This window comes from Rhipicephalus sanguineus, chromosome 9 (genome assembly GCF_013339695.2).
Source record: "Rhipicephalus sanguineus isolate Rsan-2018 chromosome 9, BIME_Rsan_1.4, whole genome shotgun sequence".
In the NCBI taxonomy this organism is placed as follows: domain Eukaryota; kingdom Metazoa; phylum Arthropoda; class Arachnida; order Ixodida; family Ixodidae; genus Rhipicephalus; species Rhipicephalus sanguineus.
Genome location: NC_051184.2, coordinates 43,071,405 through 43,095,337, shown reverse-complemented (window position 1 = coordinate 43,095,337; position 23,933 = coordinate 43,071,405). Strand labels below are relative to the sequence as shown.

Genomic DNA, 23,933 nt, shown 5'->3' with positions numbered 1-23,933 from the left:
CTCTTCGGACTTATCGGGACAATAGTGTATAACTTTCGTGATCGGTGTTCTTCTGTACCGGTTTAAAAAATATAACGCAAGCTGGTACCAAATCACCATGATGTTCCTTGACGGCTTTTTTTTTTTTTTCGTTGCGCGAGCAACGCGTGACACTCCTGTTTCTCTTCTAAGCACTTCCGGTCGAGAACTTGCTTCCGGCTTCCCGAATAATCAGAAAAAGTCTTCTAAAAAATAAAAACTGGTACGAAATCGATGGTTTTGGTTGAAGTTAAGCGTTATATTGGATACATATGAAATTGGAGCATAAGCTTACTTAAGGGGGCACCGCGACAGTTTTTCAGCATGGTCAGACAACGCTGCCGATCGGTAGTCGAGGCCCCTTGGAAACACGTGAGCCAAACATTACAGCGCTGCACGCTGCCTGGAACTTACAAATAATTTTCGAAGTCAGCTAGAAATCGTTCCCCCTGCTTCCTACAAATGGTGCGATATACCCTGTGGAGATAGGTTTGCACTAGGCTTACCTACGAGCGCGACCGTGTAGGGACGCGACGTTCTCCACTGCCGCAGCGAACAAAGACGCTACGGCCGGGTTCGTCGATTCTCCGGCACGGCGCAGAAACCACGCACGAGGCAGGGTAACAACAACAACGGGTTTATTAACCCAAGATGCAGCACAGTACGACAGTCACAGGCTTGCAGGCCGTAAGGGGAACTCCGCAAGACCGATCGAGTACGCTTGCCAGCGGCGCTAAGACTACCACACAAAGGGCAGCGGTCGAGCGCACAAACGAGAAGCTGCCTGCTAGCGCAGCGCGTCAACCTCTCGTGCTAGCCTGAGAGCATCTGCCGCCACGAGCGAATCGTCGGGCGCATCTTAGCTCGTAGGAGAGGAGGATGTCACCAGCGGCCCAATGGGGAATGGCGCTGCGTTGTGACGTAGGCCCGCGCAGCGCGCCAGCGTAACGTGCCCGGACATGCCAGCGCGGGACGGAGCCGACGCTTGGCTCGCCCAGACAAAGAGGCGCCCTGGCCGCCATCTTGGCGATTGCCGGTGCCTAAGTGCGCCCGGGCTACGCGGCCGGCACGCGCGCGGCAGCTGGGGAACGAGGCGCCAGGTAGGAGGACGCTCTCGATCCCCACAACCCAAATGACCGCGCCATATACCCAAAATTCACGGCCATTGGCTGATTTGATAATCGTGAGCTGCATAGTTACAGAGGCCGCCGCGGGAGGCCGCCACATGCTCGCTCGCGCGCTCGCGATCACACTGAAAGTAAGCCGCGCGTTCGAAGAAAATGAAAAGTGCTCAAGGTCACAACGCACGCGTGACGTAACTTCTTTCCCCTGTGCCATTCATGATTCCTCTCTGCTTTTATTTATTTCATTTATCGTTCATTATTTATTTAATGCTTTTATTTAACTAACTCTTTCTCTTCCTTTTTTTTCTATCTCTTTAGCATTCAATTGGGAAACCGCGAACACAAATAACATTTTCGCTTACCTAAAATTATCTCTTTAGAATTATCCTTTTTTTTTCTCCCCCCCCCCCTTTTTTTTTCCACTCACATATCCTACTGCCGCACGATTCGTGGCCGATACCCCGTGGTGGGTTGTGCCATTCCTCTAGGATCAACCAACCAACCAACTCTGCTTAGCTCCCAGCGCGCTCGTGGGGCCGAGAGAAGAGGAAGCAATTAAAGCTTGCAAAAAATCTCTAACTCTGCTCGTACTTGACGGATTCTAGAATTTTTTTTTTTTTTTGCGGCGGCCGATTCGTGAGGCAATAAACTCCTTTAATTGAGCCCTTCGATGGTTACTTGGAAAAGTGTTACAGGGCTCCTTTGAGACAGAGGCCGCTTAAATGTCATGATAATTAATGAAAATTAATTGAATGATTTAATCGAAAGAGCAGACGGTTTTCTTGTGCGCATCTGGGATTGTTACGAAAACATTAGAAGCAGATCTCAACCTTGCGCTTCCTTCTGCGGGACCTTTGAGATCTGCTTATGCAATGTGACTAAACAAAAAGTTAAACCAAGGAATACACAAGGGCACATGAACACCGATGTGCGAGTGCCATATTCAGAGATTTGAGTCAAGGTATTAGGGTTGCCTCCACATGTTTTCTTCCTTTTCTTTCGATAGTTCCCCGTTACGTCATAATTGCACCCCAGCACAGGATAGGCAGCCGGTCTAGGTTACGGCTCATCTGCGTGTGGTTCCATGTGTTGCTTTTCCTCCTAAGGTGTCGCGCTGCTGATCCTGAGGACGCGGGCTCGATTCCCGGTCACGGTCGCAGCATTCCGAGGGGGTCGAAATGCAAGAAAACCCTTGTACCTGGATTTAGGCGCACGGCGTGGCTTATAATCAAATCGTGGTTTTGATACGTAGAAAACCATAATTACATTGCTCCTCCTCCTTCTTTGGTGCCAAATTGAATAGATGTTGGCAACCCTTTACCTACTTATTACTTTTTTTTCCCTAGATTGTTTCCAATACGTCATAATGCAACGTTAAGAAGTGCGTCGGTGCCGAATTGAATCGATGTGGGCAACCATTTACCTTATTACTTTTTTTTACTAGATTGTTTCCAATACGTTATAATGCAACGTTAAGAAGTGCGTCGGCTGAGTCATTTGTTATTACATGACTGAAGGTGTAAAGCGGTACGCCGAAGGGGTGCACAAAGACGGAAGTTCATTGAACAAAAAACAAGAAACGAAATCGGACGCTGCGTTAGCTTTGTTTCAGTTTGTTGTTTTTTTTTTCTCTTGGGGTTGTGGGTGTCCGTGTGCGTGCACTTCCACAGCGCGTCTGTACACCAGGGGCAGCGCCAGTATTTCTTCTCTACTCGGTCGTCTCTCAGGATGACCGCTCATTGCGATCTGATACCCGACATTTCTTAGAAGATAATCTCATATATGCGGTTGGGCTGTTATGAGCAAAAACCTTTTCGTTCCTTCATTTCTTCACTTTTCCTTACCATCTTCTACTAATTTATTAACTATTTTACCCCTGGCATATTACGCTACGTACGTGAAATTTGCGTGCAGTTTCTTGGGAGCAAGTGGTTGACCTCAGCATTAGAAATGGTCAATACGAAATATTTTTAAGGCAAGGTATGAAAACAATGAATTCCTTTCACTTTGGCCTTTGTAATGTCACATTCGCTGTAACCAACACATGTCAATCAATCATTTTTTTTGTCCTTGAAGAAAGTAAAGCTCTTATCAGATGTTTTCGCTGTTAGAGATGCTGAAGTGCCCATTAATATCTGCAGACATGTCTAACGTGTTTATTTGCCGATCATAAGCAGCTTTAATAAACAGTTCACGGTGTTTTCTTGATGAATGCAAGAAAAAGCACAAAAACGAGAGATGACGACTTTAATGAGGTTGTGGAAATCCACGCAAAGGCACAAAGTACATCCGCAGCGTGGTAGTTTGATGGCATGTTCTAAGGAAGATTCACATGATATGTACAGTCCAGAAGCAGTCGAGTTCTGCAATGATCACTAGTGTTCGCGGCGCTCTACGCACGAAAAGGCCGGAGTCATTTCATTTGTCCCGGTGTTCTATAAATAATTGGCACTGCCAAGTAGGCGTTTCTGAGACGTTCCAGCGTCGAGAAAGGCTTCCTTTGATTACAAACGCTTTAACCATCTTCTTCGTGGGGAAGAAATGTAAGCGTCCCTCGGAATAACGGCGAGAGGGCTGATGAACAGATTTAGTCGTACAAACAGTGCTTGTGACGCTAAATGTCCTGCTAGTTATGAGCACTGACTAACGTGTACACAGGTCAGCGACAATCGCGTCTCGCATCAGTCCACCGTAGTTGTCCGCTGTATCTCTCTTCTATGTATTTGTATACAATGAAAAATGATAGGTGTGATTTTAAGAGACAAGAAGAGAACAGAATGGGTCAGGGTACAAACGGGTGTTAAGTACATCTTAGTCGAAATCAACAAGAAATGGACATGGGCAGGGCATTTAGCGCGAAGGCAAGATAGTCGCTGGTCATTAAAAGTAGCAGTCTGGATTCCAAGAGAAGGCAAGCGCAGGAGCGGGGGAGGGGGCAGAGAGTTAGGTGGGGAGATGAATGAGATTAAGAAGTTTGTCGTGATAACAGTACAGGACTGGGTCGATTGGCGCAACCCGGGAGACACATTGGCGAGGACTTCACCCTGCAGTGGGCGTAGTCAGATTATGATGATGATGATGATGGTGATGACGATGACACAATGTCCTGCCCGTTAAAACGCTGTTCTCGTCACAAGGCAAACACTCACTGTCTTTCGCGTGAAGCCCACAGAAACACTTCCTTGGCCACTTCGGCGACTCTGGTGCAGAAAGCGGTTCCATAGTTTGAGGCTACTGACGTGACTTGGAGGCTCTTCCACCAAACTACAGTAGGAAAGCAAGAAAGAAATGGATCATTTCTTGTGGCATGGTAGAGGAAGCAGTATCGGTGCTGCCACACGCCTTCAACTTGTAAACGAGCTTCCGATGGGCACGTTAGTGAATATCACGTGTTCTGGCGAGCGATGTCATCAGGTCATGAACGTGCCCACTTAGGGTATCTTAACTATCGTGGCGGTCTAGGTTCATAGCCGGAGGTTCCACGCAAGTCTAGTTGCTGAAGCACTGTCACATATTTCTGGTCACACATTTCCTATTCACACACTTCTATTCAAGAGTTCAGCTTACTGTAAAAGCTACTCCTATTCAAACGTACCTAAAAGCGGGTACACACTCGCGTAACAACAAAATCGCACCGGTTCCTCCTCTGCAATGCCTTCGCGGAGTACAGACGCTTATTAATTCCGCAAGGCGGGTGTCTTTTTGGCACGGGAAGGTAATTCTGGCTTGTCGCTTCCTTATGCTCGCTCACTATTACGACTGCTGAAGCATCAGGACTCTTCCGCTACACTCCACAACAAAACACGCGTCGTAGCTCATTACTTATACCACATCCTCGGGCTTCACTGGTGGATAAAGCACATTTGTATCGTCATACTACCCATCCACACAGTGACGTCGAACGTGAGGCACTCCAGAAACAGACACGTCACTTTGTCGTCCGACAAGTTGACGTGTCACATCCGTCAGAGCCGCGACGTCATAGGAGGGTATCCTGCGGAAACGGGAACGTTCAACGAGCGTCGTCGCGAATAGAGTAAGCGAATTCCTTCGAGCCACATCCTCCTGGCTCGTGAAGTGACGTCGTACAAATTGGCAATACGGAAGCGGTGACGTCATACAAGGGTCACCACAAAGGGAACTACTTCTTCCGTCAGTACAGATCCGCTAGCTTTGTGGCGTCATCTTCCATACGTCATAGCCGCGACAGTATCCCGCGGGAACGGGAACGTCCTACGAGCGTCATCGCCAGGAGGGTAAGCGAATTCTTATGGGCCAAATACTTCTGGCTCACGAACTGACGTCACATAAATTGGCACTATGGATGTGGAGACGTCATACAAGGGTCGTCACAAATAGAGATGACTTCCGTCACGTCAGATCCGCTAACTTTGTGACATCATCTTCGCTTACGTCACGTCCGACTGGCGCGTTGACGTCGTAGAAGGGGAATGGGCGTCGTCACAAAGAGAGTTCACGACTTCCGTAAAGTCAGATCCATTCGTGTCTTGACGTCATCACTGCGCACACTCGGGAAACGGGAAAGTCCTCCTCGCGTCTTCGTACGAAGGCGGTGGAGTGGCTCCGGTGCCCTGCGTGAAGACTCCCTGCTGCGTGGCCGCCCATATGGTCCAGGGGACCTTGACGACGTCGTCGTAAGACGGCGGCTGTGCGGGACAGGCGTCCGTGCCTTCGGTGTCTTGCTCGAAGGCCCCGTTGTGCCGCGATGCGGCGCTCGCGTTCCGCTGCTGTTGCTGCTGCCTGTTAGCTGGGCAGTCTGGGTCCTCGGTGTCGCTTTTTCGCGTCACGTACGCGAAGCCAAGCAGCAGGACCAGCAGGGCGGTGACCACCAGGGCCACCAAGAGGAACGGGTTCACCGATTTGACTGCATCTGCAAGCGTAAAAGATGGAAGCAAAACAGGATTAGGCCTAAGTTTCCAGCGCCAACTAGGACAGACGACTGCATAAAACGACGGGCGAAAGCGTAAACATCTTATACACACATGAATCCGCCTCTTTCATTTTGCTGTGCTGCCCTCTGCCGTTTTGGTAGGGTTTTGGTAGGGCCCGGGACAACCGGTATTGCCAGAACCAAAGCCTGTATTTCAAGGCCGGTATTGCCAGAAGCAAAGCCGGTATTGCAACGGCGCATGCGCCGTGGCATCATGAAAAAAGGAGGATTGCAAGAGGGGCGAAAGTAATGTGATGTGCAGTACGGGCCACTATTAAAGGGAACACACGAATGTGCACCTGTCAAATTGCTGGTCGGGCCCCTAACTGCAAGTGGACGTGGTTCGTGCACGGTACTAGTATATCCCCTTCAGACACGAATTATGATGCACTGACTGCAAACGCATCAAATTCGCATGGAATAATTCGGAGGCACTCAGTATTACATTCCAAGAAAGAAAATGAACGAATGTGTTGTTTTGCGAGTTTCAGTAAATAATGTTAATTTGCATATAACTCATTATCTTATTAGTCTTCCATCAGTCAGATTCAATAATTGCATAAAAAGAATCAACCATTAGGCCCGAAATGCATACACAGCTTGTTTTTTTGTTGTATTCGTTTCCGAGCGGAGAAAAAAAAATCCTCTTGACGTTAGTACTGGAACGCGGCACGTAGAACGATCGTCCAACATAGTGGTGTCTCCAGCAAAGTGATCCTCTGCAGCAGTACACAGCAGAATGAAGTTAAATGACCGCCAGTAGTCCACTCAGGAAGCCTGCACGAATGTGGACCCTTCTGTACAGTACTCACGGATTAAACGCGACCTCAGAACTTTCAGTATAACTTAGTATCGAAGCTTGGGCGTGTTGTTTAGACATCGGAGGGGATACAGCGCAGGATCATTGTCGTGACTGTGGCTGCGCGCCCTTCTTTGAAAAAGGCGAGGTCCTGGCTAGGCATAATTTACAGTTGACACGCGAAATCATCGAGGCAGACTTCATCAGAAAGTTCGATAGCAGTTGCATCATCTCTCCTTCGATAGCACTTCCATCTCATGAAATATCATATCTAAACAGACCATGAGTGATACGCCCGTGTACGCAGTGGTGGTTGCTCTATGTATAATGTTAAAAAAAAAAATCTTCATTTGCCCCGGTTGTGGCGCATGTTAGCGAAGTGTATAAATGTTCATCCTTCCCTTTCTACCAGTAAAGTGTTGTAAGTCAGCGCTCTGTGTGCGTCGCCTTTCTTGTCCTCGCCTTCTCTTGCGCTGTATCCCCTCCGATTTCAGCATAACGACTGGTAAGCACGATTTCTCGAGATAACCACGTCGTATATCGCTATGAATCTGGCCTCTAAAAGTAATGTTGGCTCTGATTCAAGCATTCGAGTCGAAATTACGCCGATATGACCTTAACTGAAGACGTTGGAAACGAGAGTACGTGCATTGCTTATCCCTACATTCTCGCGTTTCAGTCCGTGAGTAATATACATTTCACGTGCTATCGTGCATCGGGCAACCGAATCTATAAACTACATACAATCGCGGAAATAAATCCACTATCACAAGATACCAATTTTTTTTCTTATCTCGAGGAAGTTGCAGAAATCTCCACCATTCAGTCATCACTGAACAATGCATCTGATTGCTAGTCCTAGGCGCGTGACATGTAGCTCCACCATTCAGTCATCACTGAACAATGCACCTAATTGCTAGTCCTAGGCGCGTGGCATGTAGCTATAACTACTCTTGCGTTTTACGCTTCGAACATAAACTTGCCCACGAAAGGAGCAAGGGGCACTAAATTTTGGTGAAACGGGAAACAGCGCAGTAAAAGACGACTACGAAGAAGGAACACACACCACACCACACGAAGCGCTGACTGACAACTGAAGTTTATTCGGGCGAAAAATAATATAATTACATTCTTAGGCGCACCACGTCAGAAACAAAATGATACAAACAAAGCATGAAAAGGCACAGAGACACACAAAAAAAAAAAAACAACAGAAACCTTGATCATCATCAGATGATGCATCGTGACTGAAAGGCGTAATCGGTTCAGTTCAGACGGTTAGCCGATAAGTACGAAATTTCTTTGTCAGATAGTAAAACAGACGGAGTACTGAAACACTTTTCTTTTAACAATGAAATGTAATGCGCTTTTTGGCACTAGTTTGTTTAATGTGAAGGGTTATGGCCATGCATTGGCGTAGCCAAGAAGGGAAGTGGGGGGAGGGGGGCATGGATGTCGGCAGGGGGTGCGCAAAGGGCAATTGCCCCCTCCCCCAAGTCATACCAGCGTTCAAACTTAACAAAAATCGAGCAGTCGCGTTTTTGACATCCTGTCGTGACGTTCGTTGTGTAGTAACTCACCTAACATTACTAATAACTGCTTTAATCAGTAATAACAGCTATGTGTAGAGAGAGAGAGAGAGAAAGGTTAAGCGAAAGGAAGGGAGGTTAACCAGACGTTTTTCGGTTTGCTACCAGTTAGTAATAAATGGTCTAAGAACTGCTGAATTAATTGCTGCGTTTTTTTTTTCTATTAATGTCTCTCTTGTTGCGATAAGGTTGAAGAAATCCTTATTTTTCTTGATGCTGGATGGTTTTTTTGTCTTCATACTTCATGTTATTTTTAAACGTTTGTAATCGTTTGTAGTTTGTCTGCAAACGACAAACGTTTCAGACCTGCAGCCACTCGTGCAAAGTAATTTAATGACATTAAATACGACAGTGACATCTGCCCTTTGGGACTAGGAATCATGGAACGCTGATTAAATGCGTGTTTCCATCATGCGTGTTTCCATCATGCATACTGTAGGTACCTTGCAGTATAATTTAATGTGACTATTGTAAACTGGACATATCGTGGGCACCTGCTTGCATGTGCTTGCTTTTCTTAGAATCCGCCATAGTTACCGTATGTGACTAAAATCCGTGGCGGCTACGAGAGTTAACAATTCTGAAATGTTCGAGCTGTAAAAAGCGCTTTTTTATTTTACTGATACGGCAAGTGTAAAGATACTCACGAGATATTGGCATCTTTGTCGAGTTGGTGACCACGAACGGCGGTGGCTCCTCGATGTCGTACCCCCTCGTGACGTATTCGACCACTTCTATGACGTACTGCGGCGGCCGCCGCGAGAGGTCGCCGTGTTCGACTCCCGTCGGCGTCGGCTCGCCGATCGTCAGGCACGTGGTCCCGTGCGCGGTCCACAGCAGTAGCAGGGAGGCCGCGACCGGAGTAGCGATTGCAGTGCTTGGCGCGCTCATGGTTGCTTCCAGCTTGTGGGAATGTCTCACCCGAGGATACTGTAACAAACAAAAGAAGGAAGAAAGAATTACGGTTAGTTGCCTTCAGTTACCTTGATAGCCGACAATGGGTTACAGTAGCCAACACTAGCCGAGAGCAGCCAACTGTGGTGGTATTAGGCGCGTAAATATATGGCAGGTTTTGTACATACCTACGCACTCCGCTTTCACGCTGAAACTCCTATAGTGTTAGCGTTTGAATAGGAACGTGTGAGTACGTTTGCGCTTAGGCGTCCGTAGGGTACTTCATTAGGGGAAGGCCAAGCTTGACAGCAGCAACACCCCTCCCTTCCCGTTGATCTAATCCGAAAGATAATCCAGCTTTGCAATGAATTCAAAAACTAAAATGAAGTGATTTCCTATGGATGGTGAAGGTGTGAAGTAACCAGTTCGTGGAATGCACTATTAGAGGTCCTATAGGCCGCCCTTATCGTCAAAAACCTGTGTGCAATGACGGAACAGGTCCGACTGAGTAGAGGGGTAGGGCACACTTGGCGCCCCATTTGATTATTAGGGAAGCTTCCCCCCCCCCTGCCCCCCCTCCCCATTTCTCATGTGCGCACGCCTAAGTGTTTGCGGTATAAGCGTCGAGAGATTTTGCGCGTGACTCAAATGTTCACAGGAGCATCGTGCAGATACACGAGTTGTCGCGTTAATTCTGGTGGTTCTTTCTCATTACGCCGGCTCGATTACAAACACAAGAGTTTCAGGCACTTGAGTCAATGTATTGGTGCTTCGATCGTTCGCTTTAACAAAGAAAGCATTACGATTGCTCCACAACGCCATAAAATTTGCAGCATTACGATGCTGAACAATGACGACGCTATAAATTGACGATTCTTACAGAACACTGAAGCTTCGTAAAAAAGGATACGTACCAACGTAATAACAAATAATTTCCGCTCGGTATAAGACAAACGGCCCGTATATAGAGCTGCGAGCTTTCAGGATGTAACGCGCTGCACCAGTTCGCGCATTTTATTTCGCGAAAAATATGTAGCTGCTATCAGCGCCGCGCATGCGTTAAACCATTCGATAACTCGCCCCTTTCGTGAGCGACTCTTTCGCCTTATCGCTGATTCATTTTCCCCTTTCGTAGATTTTGGCGCTAAGCCACAACACACGGCTGATTACGAAAGCTGTCGATACGAGCGTCTCGTACGACACGTTGCGTTTTATGTCTTACCACGCGCTGCGCAATTTCTGGAATGTGCATTGCACGCAACAGGAACGTTTAGAGCTGAAATGTACTTGCAAAAAAAAAAAAACCAAGAAAGGGCGAAGCTTGCACTAAGTCGCGCAAGGCTTGAAACAGAGCAACTGGACGATTCTGAAGTCTAATCTCGTTGCTTCTAAGTTGTTGCTAGGCTCTAGCTAGGATAGTCACGACACGGATGTCCAAACTCCAAAACCGAACGTTCGCACCTCTCACAGATCTACGGACACGTCGTCGTTGGCGTAGGGCTTCCATCGCTTCGGGCTCTTCTCGCAGCCGCCGTTTCCTTTCCCGTTCCCTAGTACGGCAGCTTCGCACTAGTCGTGCCGAGCCTGAAGGAACAGCGCAGCTGGGTGGGCTTTTTTATTTCTCATTGTTATTTTTTCTTTCTTTCTTCTCTTTCTTTCTCTTTGTTTTTTGTATCCCTATTTTGTATATAGTAGTGGGATTTATGTGGCACATACCCGTTGATGATGATGATAGTTTTCTGATCGGCCGCACAAATTACGGCTTAGCTTACACGGCTCCGCTGTTATTTAGCGAGAACACTGCTAGATATACATGAATGAAGACAGTGTTGCTGTTACAACAGTGGATATCCAACATTAATCAACATTGGTCATCAGTTAGCAATCAGCCAATGTTAGTCAGTGCTAGTCGAATAAATACGGGTAGGACGAGCCACCGATCTTCGACAGAAATGGCGGGGAAGGACGGCGGAGAGCGCTGTAAGATATCAGTATATATGAAAGCTAGAACACATCAAATATATGAGTGCATATAGGGCTACTAAGAGGAGAGCCTATAATACGAAAAGGAGATTCCCCGAAGAATAAGGATTGGCTGGAGTGCATTCGGCAGGCACTCCCAAATAATGTTACGAAATCTACCGGTGTCATTGAAGCAAAAAGTATATCCGCTGCATACTGCCAGTTGTCACATGTGGGCTGAAACGCGGAAAATAGCAAAACTAGAGAAAAAGTTTAGCACCACGCAGCAGGCAATGGAACGAAAAATGATAGGTGTAACTTTAAGAGATCGGAGGACGGCAGAATGGGTCAGGGAACAAACAGGGGTCGCTGATATGCTAGTTGACTTCAACCGAAAGCAATGGACCTGGGCTGGCCAGGTAATGCATAGAAGAAGACAACCGGTGGACAGTAAAAGCAACAGAGTGGTCACCAAGGGATGGGAAACGCAATCGAGAAAGGCAGAGAGTTAGATGGTGTGACGAAATTAAGAAGTTCGCAGGGATAATGGAATCAGCTCGTACAGGATAGGACAAACTTGAGGTCATTGGGACACGGCTTCGTCCTGCAGCTGACTAAAACATGCTGATAATGATGATGATAATGATAATAATGTGAGGGGCGTCACCTGAATGATGGTAATGGGACGCCTGTGGCACGAATACATGAGCGGATTCGAGACGTGTTTGTGATGAACGATCCATCAATTGGTGTCAATGATATCGCAAATCATTGCTGATGTAGTGGCTAATAGAAGTACAAACAGGCGCCCAGCCTCGCCAACTTGAGACACTGTACCATCGTCTTCGACTGAACGTGGCATACACGAACAGTTATTTGTACCGCATAGGGCGCACCACTAGTCCCTGCTGTGATAACTGTGGCAGCATAGAGACAGTAGAGCACATATTACTGGACTGCTCCGCGTACCGCGATGAGAGAGCAATGTTTGAGAGACAAATGGACATGATTTGTCACGATCAATTAACGTTGCCCAACATATTAGGCCCAGTGCCCGGCCCTTCTAAACAGCGACGGGTTTTACAGTCTCTGTTTAATTACTTGTCAAACATTGGCCTAGTAGGAAAGCTTTAATGATTGCACCCGATTATTTCATACAGCAAAGGCTTCACTTACCTGACACACTCGTTGTAAATATTTCTATCAGGTTCACTTGCGCATTTCATTTTTCTATATTCTTTCTTTTTATTATTTCCTTCCCTCTCTTATTTAGTCTGTCAACCCCCTTCCCCATCCCTACACAGAGTAGCATGCCAGCGGTTATATACTGACGCCGGCAAAAATCTCTGTTTTTCCAATAAAGAGTCTCTCTCTCTCTCTCAAACAGGCGCCGCGCTGCAACTGGTGCTTCTCTGTTTCCACACTCGTGCGTGCGTTTGTGTATATTTTTTCACAGAAGAGCCATCATCTCCCTTCTGGACTGTGGCATGGGAGTACAAAGGTTGACGTCACAGCCTCGGCAGTGCATTTTTGGGGGGTCATGCCTATTTAGCGGCGTCCTATGCGGGTCATGGCGGCGCCCAGGAAGCCTTCTGTGAAAAGGTCTATGAAAGAAGCAAAACTTCCTTGCAGACTTAGTTGTTTCATACTTTAACTTTCTGTTCTTTCTTCTTCTTGCTCGGGTCGTCTGTAGTTCAAGTATAAAAGCACACGCTGCTCCTGCAACATTGCGATGTTTTGCATGCTGAGTAAATTCGTTGATTGATTGATTGATTGATTGATTGATTGATTGATTGATTGATTGATTGATTGATTGATTGATTGATTGATTGATTGATTGATTGATTGATTGATTGATTGATTGATTGATTGACCGTGTCCGTGAAACACTTCGCGAAGTCGTGAAATGTATAATATCGGGTTTCTTGCGTACCTAGAAAGAAAGAAAGAAAGAAAGAAAGAAAGAAAGAAAGAAAGAAAGAAAGAAAGAAAGAAAGAAAGAAAGAAAGAAAGAAAGAAAGAAAGAAAGAAAGAAAGAAAGAAAGAAAGAAAGAAAGAAAGAAAGAAAGAATAGATGGAATGTTGAGATCGTGAATGTACGGGGTTTGCGTGTCGCTGGAAGTTTTCCGCTCGAGAGAAACTTGAGAAGTTTCACGGACGGAAACCGACCTGGCATGTTTTCGCTGCCAGGAAGAAGTCGCGATAAGGATTAGAATGCTGCCTGCCACTCGTCATTTCCTCCAGAGCTCCGGTTACTTTATGACCCTCCCCTCAGCGCCTTGTAAGAAGGTCACGGCCGCATCTGAACGTAGATTGCAGCGCCGACTTCTCACAGCTGTTACCGAACAGAGACACGAAGAGATATTTGGCTCATATGCCACGCTTCGTGTGCTTAAGTTGCTTGGAATCATGTCTACAGCACATAAAAAAGAAACAGAATGCAGGGGTGTTCACAAGAAAAGCGTCAGGATTTGATTGTTACTTTATACACAGGGGGAGAGGGAACTACGAAGATCATCGTTGGTTCTTCTACAGGTATTCTCTGAACAAGTATACAAAATCGATCAGGCAACTTTTGTTACGGCTCGCGATTGAATTGAGCCATCATCTGAACAATACAGCGGCGTCCTTCTGTTTCTTCTCCATCAAAACGCGATCGCAGAGGAATGCGATTCGTTCAACTTGCTCATATTTCGTTCACTTGCACTGTCATATCTCGTTATAACGACATACTGTGCAACTTATTTCGTTTCTTTTAATACTGTTATTTTACTATCATGAGGTACCTGCTTCGTTATATAGCTAGTGTTTGATTGTTTTGCTCTGTATAGCTAGCATTGCTACAGTAGTACTGTATAATTCTTCTTGCTATAGCCGTATTTGTTGTATATATTATTATTATAATTATTATTATTATTATTATTATTATTATTATTATTATTATTATTATTATTATTATTATTATTATTATTATTATTATTATATTACATTTCTATCTTTTTTATTTTTCCCTTTTTCCTGCAGTTAGTATTTGTGTCCTTGAGCAGTTCTAGCTATTGCTGGAATGTGATGTTAACCACTGAACATGTACTTGTCATTTGCTGTCTTTTTCATTCTAATTGCTGTACCGGACTGCTCGTTCTTACTGCCTTGTACCGTCTAGTCGTTGGGTCCCGTCAAGCTATTTATGTAGCTTTTAACCCAACGCAACCATCCCGCATGTACATACTGGAAAATAAAATTGAATTGACATTCCCACTAATCCAATCAACGCGGGGTCGCTCTGAATACGCAAGCGGTCGAAGATCTGCTGCGACAGCGCTGACTATTTAGGCCTCTTCAACTGTAGGTGCAGGAGAGTGAAAAACGACTCGAATGTCAAATGTTCACAAAAGGTATAAACTGCGCAAACTAACGACCACGTAGACCAGACACAAGTACAAGCGCAGTGCCTTGTCTATGTGGTCGGTAGCTGGCGCAGTTTATATTTACTGTGAACATGCACTAACTCGCTCAACATGTCCTTGTAATCAAACGTAAAACTCACCTGTAGTCAGCGGTATTGACGATACTGCGACTTCACCTCTTCTCACGTCGCCGCACAACCCTCTGAATGTGGAACTTGAACATTAAGGTGCCTATTTCTGCAACCCCGCACACGTGCAGGCACACGCGTATTATTTTTAAATCAGTTCCTATTCTGGCTGTACGCGATTTCGTTTTGCGAGCTAACAAACGCAGCTGCGACCATGACCTATTACAGCTGTTGTACTGCGACCACTTTCCTAGTGACAGCGCATGTACGTACGTACGTCGCTATTGCTAAGTACACCATGAGTTATAGTCACGCAAGCGCGCGGAGCGTAGTCCTGGGGACGTCACACTCCGCCCTTCAAACCACGTGGCCCTTTTTGGAACTTTTCCCTTTGCCGTTTTTTTTTTTTGCTGCGTCATCAGCGGGGTTTAAAACCAGCTGCTGCTCTTCAGGCCATGCCTATTTCCGTAATTTTTTGTTCCTGTTTAGTTCGTTCGTTTTAATAAGGATTTCGACATTCACTCTTCGTGAACCTCTGCCGTAGATGGAACTGAAAAGCCGATGGAATACGTGTCTTCAATGTGCGTGGTGTTACGCAACTCCGCGACAGCCGCGATATGAGCTCACCGCGAGCTACTGACACGATTTCCTGTATACCTGGTGGCACATGCCTCATGAAGCGCTTGTAAGTGGGTTGCGCAAAGGAAATTTCGTTAAAGCAGATGTGCCGGGAGCACCTGTTGCATAGTTACGACTGGATGCGGTTGCGCTAAATGTCGAAGTGCACGCTACGCACCAGGTGGATGGCAATTGAGAAGGACTCAATAGAGCTGAGCTCTGACATCGGATGGCCCAACTGCGTTGCAGCAAAAAAAATGTAATACATTTGACAGTTGCGGATTGTTGATAACGAAACGGAAGTGTCAGTGTATACATTAGGTTCGAAAAGAAAAAGGACAGCTCGCAGATTTCTTCGAAATTACCTTTCGCGAATGGCACGGCATATCCGCGTGGCTGCCAAGGGTCAATACCTATTTGATTGCAATAGTTTCTCTACTCGAATTAGGAAGTCAGTCTTTCGACTGTGTTGAAACAACCGTCCTAGCGGAACTGGCTTCTCAGAACGTCACTCACGTACCATTTCCTATGTTTTCCTGCGGTTTAAAAATACCTGTCGCAAAATTTTTCCTTATTATACAAGCACACACAAGGCAAGCTATATCAGCTGTGAGCGAAAATTCGGGGTTGTTTCACATTGGGGGAGAGTATTCAACGTTCGCGTTAACTACGCGATAACATATTTCACAAAACACCGATTCAGTGCATACACAACACAGGCCCTCCAGCACACGCATAGTACATATATGCAACCCAATCGTTATGCGTTAAGGACAAGTGGGTATCGCAGTAAAAAAAATTACGTCACTAATGTCACAGACTGCGTGGTCAGTTTTCCCTTCTCGTAACTTCTTCTCTGCTGCCCTATTCATCAAACAATTTTATTAAACGCTTAGTGAGGTCTAAACTTGAATATGCGTGCACATTTTGGGACTCTTACCAGTAAGCACTTTCCGACACTACTGAGTCAATTCAATACGGCGCCAGTCATATTTATATTTAATTGTTCACATTACACCAGTGTGTCGTTACTGAAACTATACCTACACACAAGGTTTAGCCATTCACGCCGTAAAATTCACTTATGTGTCTGATCCACATAGTCTGTTACTTGAAACCCCTCCTTCTCGGGCACAAATTGTTGCTGCTCTCGCCCGCCAGCTCACGCAGATCAATTCAGAGTTGGTGTTCCATTGTGTCGAACCGATGCTTAGTCCAACTCCTTCATACCAAGAACAGTTAACGAGTGGAGCCACCCCCCTCCTTCAACGTCGACGTATCCGACGCCTCAAGTTTCGATAAAGCAGTGACTAATTATTCCCGCTCCTCATTGTTATGCATTTGGGCCTTTAGGGCATCTAAATCAACGAATGAGTGAACAAATTATTATTTCTTAAAAAATATGTGTTCGTGAAAGAAGCATCTCATACATGCGTTATTGACACGTCATAATGTCGCACTTCCTAAAAGTCGATTAAAAAAAAAAATCGGCAATGTTATGCGAAGCATGCGCGGGATGGTGACTGGCGTAATTGTTCACATTGACCGAAACGTTACGGAATGACGCTAGAGAAATGTGTAAGTGGTATACGCACACTCATATGTTGAAGACTTGCATGTGTATTATACAACCAGTTATTTACTGTTGCGTAACGATGCCAACAGCAACACTAATGTTATCAACACCAGACACGGTAAGCTGATAGGTAGTGCTTATATTCTTCAATACTGGATAGCGTGAATCCGAACAAGACAAAGAAGGAACACTGATGTGCAGGACAGCCGTTACTCGCAACTAAGCTTCATTCAAGAAAGTTTTCCTAGATATATACACAGCCAAGTGGCAAGCGCAGGCGCACTGTATGTACGTTACAGCCACAGTTGGAGTTGTTAAATTTGTTATGCTTGCATTTGTCCGTTATGACGGAGAACGCACGCACTGAGAACGAACGCACGCACGCACGAACCCGTGTGCGTCTGTGGAAGGGGTTCCTGACAGTTTTTGAAGAAGGTCATCATCACCGTGATCAGTGAGCCCCAGCAGCTGGACCGGACTTGTTCTTCGCATCCGTTCGCGATCGCGGTTACGAGGGGTCTAAGGGCAGTTAAGTGCGAGGTATAGTACAGCTGGTGGAAATCCTGTGTGCCTCTTACGAATGAAATGCTCTATGATGCCTCCTGCCGCGGACGCGGCAGCGAGGTCTTTTGATGCCCTGTCCACATCTAAGCCGTCTTTCACGCAGTATAAGGACCAGGCATTGTTAGGTCTTGATAAATCAATGTTGAAGTCACCGGTAATGATGAGAGGCCTGGTTCTCTCGACAGATTTATTTTAGGAAGCATTGATCCCGGTTTTTGAGTAATCCACGTTGCGGACCACGTGGACGAGTGGATGGTAGTTGAGCGTCTTCGAGGGCTGTTCTATCTTCAGCTACTTTCCTTGCGTCCGTCGCGGTGGCGTAGCGGTTACGGTGCTCGGCTGCTGACCCGAAGGTCGCGGGTTCGATCCCGGCCGCGGCAGTCGAATTTCGATGGAGGCAAAATGTATATGCCCGTGTACTGTGCGATCTCGGTAAACGTTAAAGAATACCAGATGGTCAAAATTTCCGGAGCCCTTCGGTACAGCGTCTCTCATAATCATATCGTTGTTTTGGGACATAAAACCCCAACAATTATTATTATTATCACTTTACTTGAGTGTCAGTGTGTGTGTGTGTTCGCGGTTACTGTGTTGGTTGAGACTCTATCACCTGTGGCACATACCCGCAAAACATGAACTCTGGTATGCGGGTATGTGCCACACGTGACTGAGAGAAAGGGTTTCATGACGTACGCGACAGGTATTTTGCATTATTCATGTAATGACCTGTGGATCGTGTTCGCCATACACTGATCCTTTGCTATGCCAATTTTGGTATAATACAAGTTATGGAGACGACCTGGAAAGCGCCCAGACGTAAGCGGCTAATAGATAGATAGATAGATAGATAGAAAGAAAGAAAGAAACGGCCAAAGTGCCTGAGGTTCGCTAAGAAATGCTTCGCATTTAAAAAAGCCTTCCTTAGCAAATGTGGTATGATTCCGCAGAACTCATTTGCAATATTCTGTGTCCACGTCCTTCGAGTTGCTTACTACTTCGCCCTCGCGCGGCCAATTCCTAGCATCCTGGTTGGCTCAGTTGGTAGAGCGACCACCCCGGAAAGACGTTGGTCCTTGGTTCGATCCCCGGATCAGGACAAATTTTTCTTCAACTAAGAAGCTTTCCTTTCTGAGAAATCCGCATGGATTTTCTTGTGACTTCGTGCTACAAAGAGGTGGTCGTCAATTATCCCATTCATAAGCCTTCCGCCACCTCTATAGGATTCCGCAGAACTCATTTGCAGATTCTACAAGGTAGTTGATATTTTGTATTTGAACACCTTGCAAAAACCAAATGCCACTTTCAATCGACTCATGTAGACGGTGGTTTTACGTATAGAGATAACGTTCCCTATCTTTTTCACCAATCATTATCACAGCCGCCGGCGTATACATATAGCTGCTATATTCGCCATCGTAATTACGATCAATCTGATTGACTCCACCGCAGGAGGAAGTAATTCGTTCGTTTCACCTGTATTGCCACCAGGCGATTCGATCCCCTGCGCGCAATTATTCTGATCTCCTTTCTCCGTTTGTTCTATCGCTGCCGGCCCTCAACTGCCATTCGTCCCTCCCCTCACGTTCCCTCGGTACCATTTTTGTCCCCCTTATCAATACCAATCGGTTATCTGCTGCACTTCACGTCCCCCGCCTAATCGCAATACCAGATGTCCCTGCTCACGCGCTGATTCTCACTTCCGTCTTCGTATCTCTTAACGATACGTTATCGTTGCTCATTGCAGAAGCATATTTAGCATTATTCACAAAGGAATGAGAGACTCGGTAGCGTACTACATCCATTTTGCCTGCTGTTATGTTAGATTGAGACAAAATTGCCGTTATGGAAGACGCACATGATGTAGGGATGAAGGATAAAAACTTAAGCTAAAGTTCTCTACGGGGCATTGCCAGATAGTACGTAAGCTTTGTTGCAAATTACATCATTAACGAACATATCGCAGCGCAGTCCGACGTTATTCATAATTTAACCGACATTCATTAGCCAGCACTGTAGCCTTCATTTAGGCAATGGCTAGCGGACGTTAGTGATTGCTACCCACTGCCTCTAATATGCGAGTAGTTGCGGTATACCAGGTGCCGGTAATATAAAAGTAAATACGGTAAGCCAGGTTCTGGTATAGTACGAGTGAAGGTGGTTAAAGGACACCCATGGCCTATCACCGCTCTGCACTATCTCCGTGGGGCCTGCCCAATTATTGTGACCTGTTGCGTTGCGCACTGGTGGTTTGGGAAGGTACAGTAGACACAGAATGCTTGCGCATATATAACACAAGCGCGACGACACTGCTGGAGCACCAGCTAGTTTATTTCTGGCGTGAACCTGAGGATAAAGCTACACATAAACGCGTGTGCAGACATCATTCGCGCCTAGCGGTACAGCTACCTTTCAGACAATGATATCTGAATCGTACAGCTGACCGGCGTGTCATTCATGCTCCCTCCAACATTAAAAAAAAAAAAACTTTCCATTCACGAGCCCTTTGATATTTGACATTACCAAGAAACTTACTCACAGATTCCCTTATGCATTCGCCTAAGATGTCTGGAAGTTGAAAGCCATCTTGTTTTTATTTTTTTTTTCTCAGTTGATGTATTGGTCCTATTCCCCCTCCCCCCCCTCCCTACGAAACCTTTCTGCACCTGACGTGGTTTTTCACCGCCTCCATGTTCGTAGGCATTGCGAGTTTTTTCTGCACGTCACCTGGTTTTGCACTGCCTCCGTAATCGGCCCCACCTTTGACTAAGCGACAATGTCATGCGATGGCGTCGTAATGTGACCTGATGATGTCACAGACTTTTGCACTATGTGACATCATGATGTCATGTGGCGACGTCGTCAAGTGATGATGTTTTTTTTTCCTTCACCGCTCATGTTGACGCCCACGCCGCCGAATGCCGACGCCGACGGTCAGCTTTCACGTTTGACGAGGCATCAAACGGCTTTAATTAAGGCTTTCGCCTTAATAAAGATTCTTGATAACGCAACGACCGTTCGATTACAGCGGCCACGGCGGCCGCATTCGTTGAAGGCGAAATGCAAAAACATCTGCATATAATTGGATGTAGGTGTGTGTGTTGAAGATCCACAGCTCGTCGGAATTAACCAGGAATCCCCAACTGCGTCGTGCCCCATAATCGTATCGTGGTTGTCGCACGTAATACCACGGACCATTTTAATTTTAAATAACTTAATATCTGATGAGCTCGCGGTCGGTTTTCGATTCCGAACTGCGTACGTGCTGATTGCAGATTCCCGAAGTGGGCGCACGTGAAGACGAAACGGACGCGCGTGCCTGAATGCGCCGATCGTCGCTCGTCGAGTAATGGGAAACGTGCGCGCCCTGGCGAGTGAGCGTTGGCAAGCAGCCAATTGCCTGAAGCCTTGACAAGGTCGTCAAGTGAAAGTGTGTGCGCGTTCGCAAGAGCGGTCATTATCTGTCGCCAGCCTGTCTCGAAAGTGGCATCAACGCGTGTTTCGAACTAGCGGAACGCGGAGCATGTGCTTTGCATCCAATACGCTATACACATGTATCGAGCAGCCTAAGTATGTATGTACATATTGTAGTACATTAGTACGTACAAGGGTGGTCAAAAGTTCCCAGGCCACGCTGCCATAGGGTTACATGGGGTAGCGGCCTGAAAAATTTTGACCACCCCTGTACATATTGTGTGGCCTCGTCTGGCTATAGAAACCAGTTTTTTGCTTTAGGAGCCGTTCTGCAACCTGTACTCTGGAATAAATAAAATTGATCGATTGATTTCACCCACGGCACGTGGTCGTGGCAGTTGCGCCCGTCGAAACTTGCGGTAGATTGTGTACCACACTGCGTGTCTTCAGCGTGCATGCCGATGCAACAGAAGCATGCTGACATAGTTCCTGACGTACAACGAGGCGAATGGCGGAGGAAAGGTCGTCAGGCATTGATTGATTGATTGATTGATTGATTGATTGATTGATTGATTGATTGATTGATTGATTGATTGATTGATTGATTGATTGATTGATTGATTGATTGATTGATTGATTGATTGATTGATTGATTGAGTGAGTGAGTGAGTGAGTGAGTGAGTGAGTGAGTGAGTGAGTGAGTGAGTGAGTGAGTGAGTGAGTGAGTGAGTGAGTGAGTGAGTGAGTGAACAAACATGTGGGTGGGTGAATCAAAGGGCGATTCAGTTTTCTCAGCTCTTCAAGCGTTTTATCAATGACCGAAAAAAACTGAAACGTATTATTACTGGACATGACCCACAGAAAGGCAGTCCGTATCCCGGAGCAGAAAAAAATGAATATGAAGTTATTTTCCTAGTGCTAGGATCGGCCCGATTTTAACCATTTTAGCGGGATCATAAAACTATTGTTGAAGAAGCGGCAGCTTGCGGACGTTTCTGGGTTTGAGCTCTGTAGAAATGGAGGCTCGCAGCAGCCAAGAATCGAACCCGCGATGCCGTGGTCAACGGTGAGCGCTGTATAGAGTAACTGCTGAGTCATCGCGGCTAAGTTAGAAGCGTAGCGGTGAAAAAGGGGAATGCCAAGTGTATTACAATCGTAGCGAGGAAAATTGGCCTTGATACGGCAGTGTTGCATTAACTCCGATAAATTCCTAAAGCAAAACTACTTGAAGTTGACGTATATAGAGGCCGAATGAAAGTACACGTCATCCTTGAAACCGATGTACTTGAGAACGATGAGACGGAGTACTTGGAACATGAAGTCGAGTCGGGTTGTCGAATCGTAACCAGAGTGTGAGGGGGGGGGGGGGGGGGGGGCGGTGTCAACACTCTCCCTTCCCCCCCCCCTCCCCCGGCCTGGAAATCTTCAATTTTGCTTGTGTATAGACCGTTCTCGCGGGGCAAGGAAGAGTGGTCTGGCAACTCACCTTTCCTTTCTTACTAGTGTGTGGAAACGGCTCAAAGTGCTCGTGCAGGTGTGCGCAAAACGGCTCGGAGTGCGTGTGACCATGCAAAGGCGAGTGTTTGCGCATTTGCGCGAGCCAGTGGGTTGCCAGATTAGAGACAGCGCCGCCCGTTAAGCAACATGGCGGCGTCCACGAGAAAATTGTCGATATGCAAAAGCAAAACTTGAAAGGACATGCACACATACAAACGCACGCACGAACATTGGTTACCCCCCCCCCCCCTCCCTTCGAAAGAAAAATGTCTGGTTTCGCTCCTCATGGTTTGCCTCACACAATCCGCCAGACTGGCAAGAAGCACGTAGACGCGGTCAGGTCGGGTTGAGTCACTTGGGCATCCGATTCAATCCGGTCGGGTCGAGTTCTCGTGGACAAATCTGCTGTCCTTAATTAGCGTTTCGCCCTCATGAAGCACGAGGTGGCGGCCACGATTTCCATTTCCGCGGCGTCTTCGTACACCGACGGGCGAAGAGCGACACGGCAGAAGGGAAAAAACCCGTCCAAGGGCTGAGATATCAGCGTTCATTTAACGAATGCCAGGTTGAAATTAACCTGAAGAACTACCACTATTCTGAGTGCAGGAAAGCCTCGACGTTTAATCGCGTCGATTAGAGCGTCAGGTGAACAGGACGGCTGCACAAATTTTGCGTAAAAGTGCGCGATTGCGCAAGGGTTGCGCTTGCGTGTGTGTAAGGTTATGTTAAACATTTATTTTACAATAAACGTGGTTGGAGAGTGAGAAGGCGGACCGAAGACTGGAGCGCTAGTCTGGCGATTTGCGTCACAGTTGCGTCATCGCTTTCGCATTTTCTTTTATCAGACCCTTTGTCTGTATGTGAAAATTATACAGGGTGATTCTTTTAGAACTGACCTATTTCACTGCGCTGTAGTTCTGTTACAAATTGTGCGATTTTAACGCGGTTTGAGGCAAAAAATTCACAAAGGACGAAAATATAGTGGCCCTCTTTTTTTTTTGTGTGCAACGTCGAAAAAAATGAATAATTAAGCAAAAACGATAACCGCGATAATCCACGAAATTTCGTACACGAGGGACGCTGGCCAGGCGGGATTGCGCATGAGTCAAGTCGACGCGGCGCGGCGAGCGCGTCGTAGTAGTGCTCGGATTTTGCGTCAACCCCCCGTAACATGATAAAACTGTCGTCACCAACTTCCACCGCCGCTGGCTGACGCGAACGCTGTGCCGGACTAGCCATCCCTCCTTGTATAGCATTTCGCGGTTTTCGTTTTTTATTATTTAATAGTCTTTTCTTCCGGTGTTGCACATAAAAAAACTGGACTTGGCCATTGAATTTTCATCCTTTTTGAATGTTTTGTCGCAAATTGCAATAAATTCGGATGCTGTGTAACAA

General features: G+C 46.4%; 1 protein-coding gene across 1 annotated transcript in view; it reads right to left on the bottom strand.

Annotated features, from left to right (window-relative positions):
• Positions 1-3,284: 3,284 nt before the first annotated feature.
• LOC119405058 (uncharacterized) overlaps positions 3,285-23,933 on the bottom strand; it is a 33,961-nt gene continuing 13,312 nt past the window's right edge. The window contains exons 2-3 of the mRNA XM_037671818.2: positions 9,129-9,411; positions 3,285-6,033 (exon numbers count right to left, since the gene is read on the bottom strand). Of these exons, the coding sequence (XP_037527746.1) occupies positions 5,660-6,033; positions 9,129-9,372 (618 nt within the window). The 5' untranslated portion in view covers positions 9,373-9,411 and the 3' untranslated portion in view covers positions 3,285-5,659. The remainder of the gene's footprint in view (positions 6,034-9,128; positions 9,412-23,933) is intronic.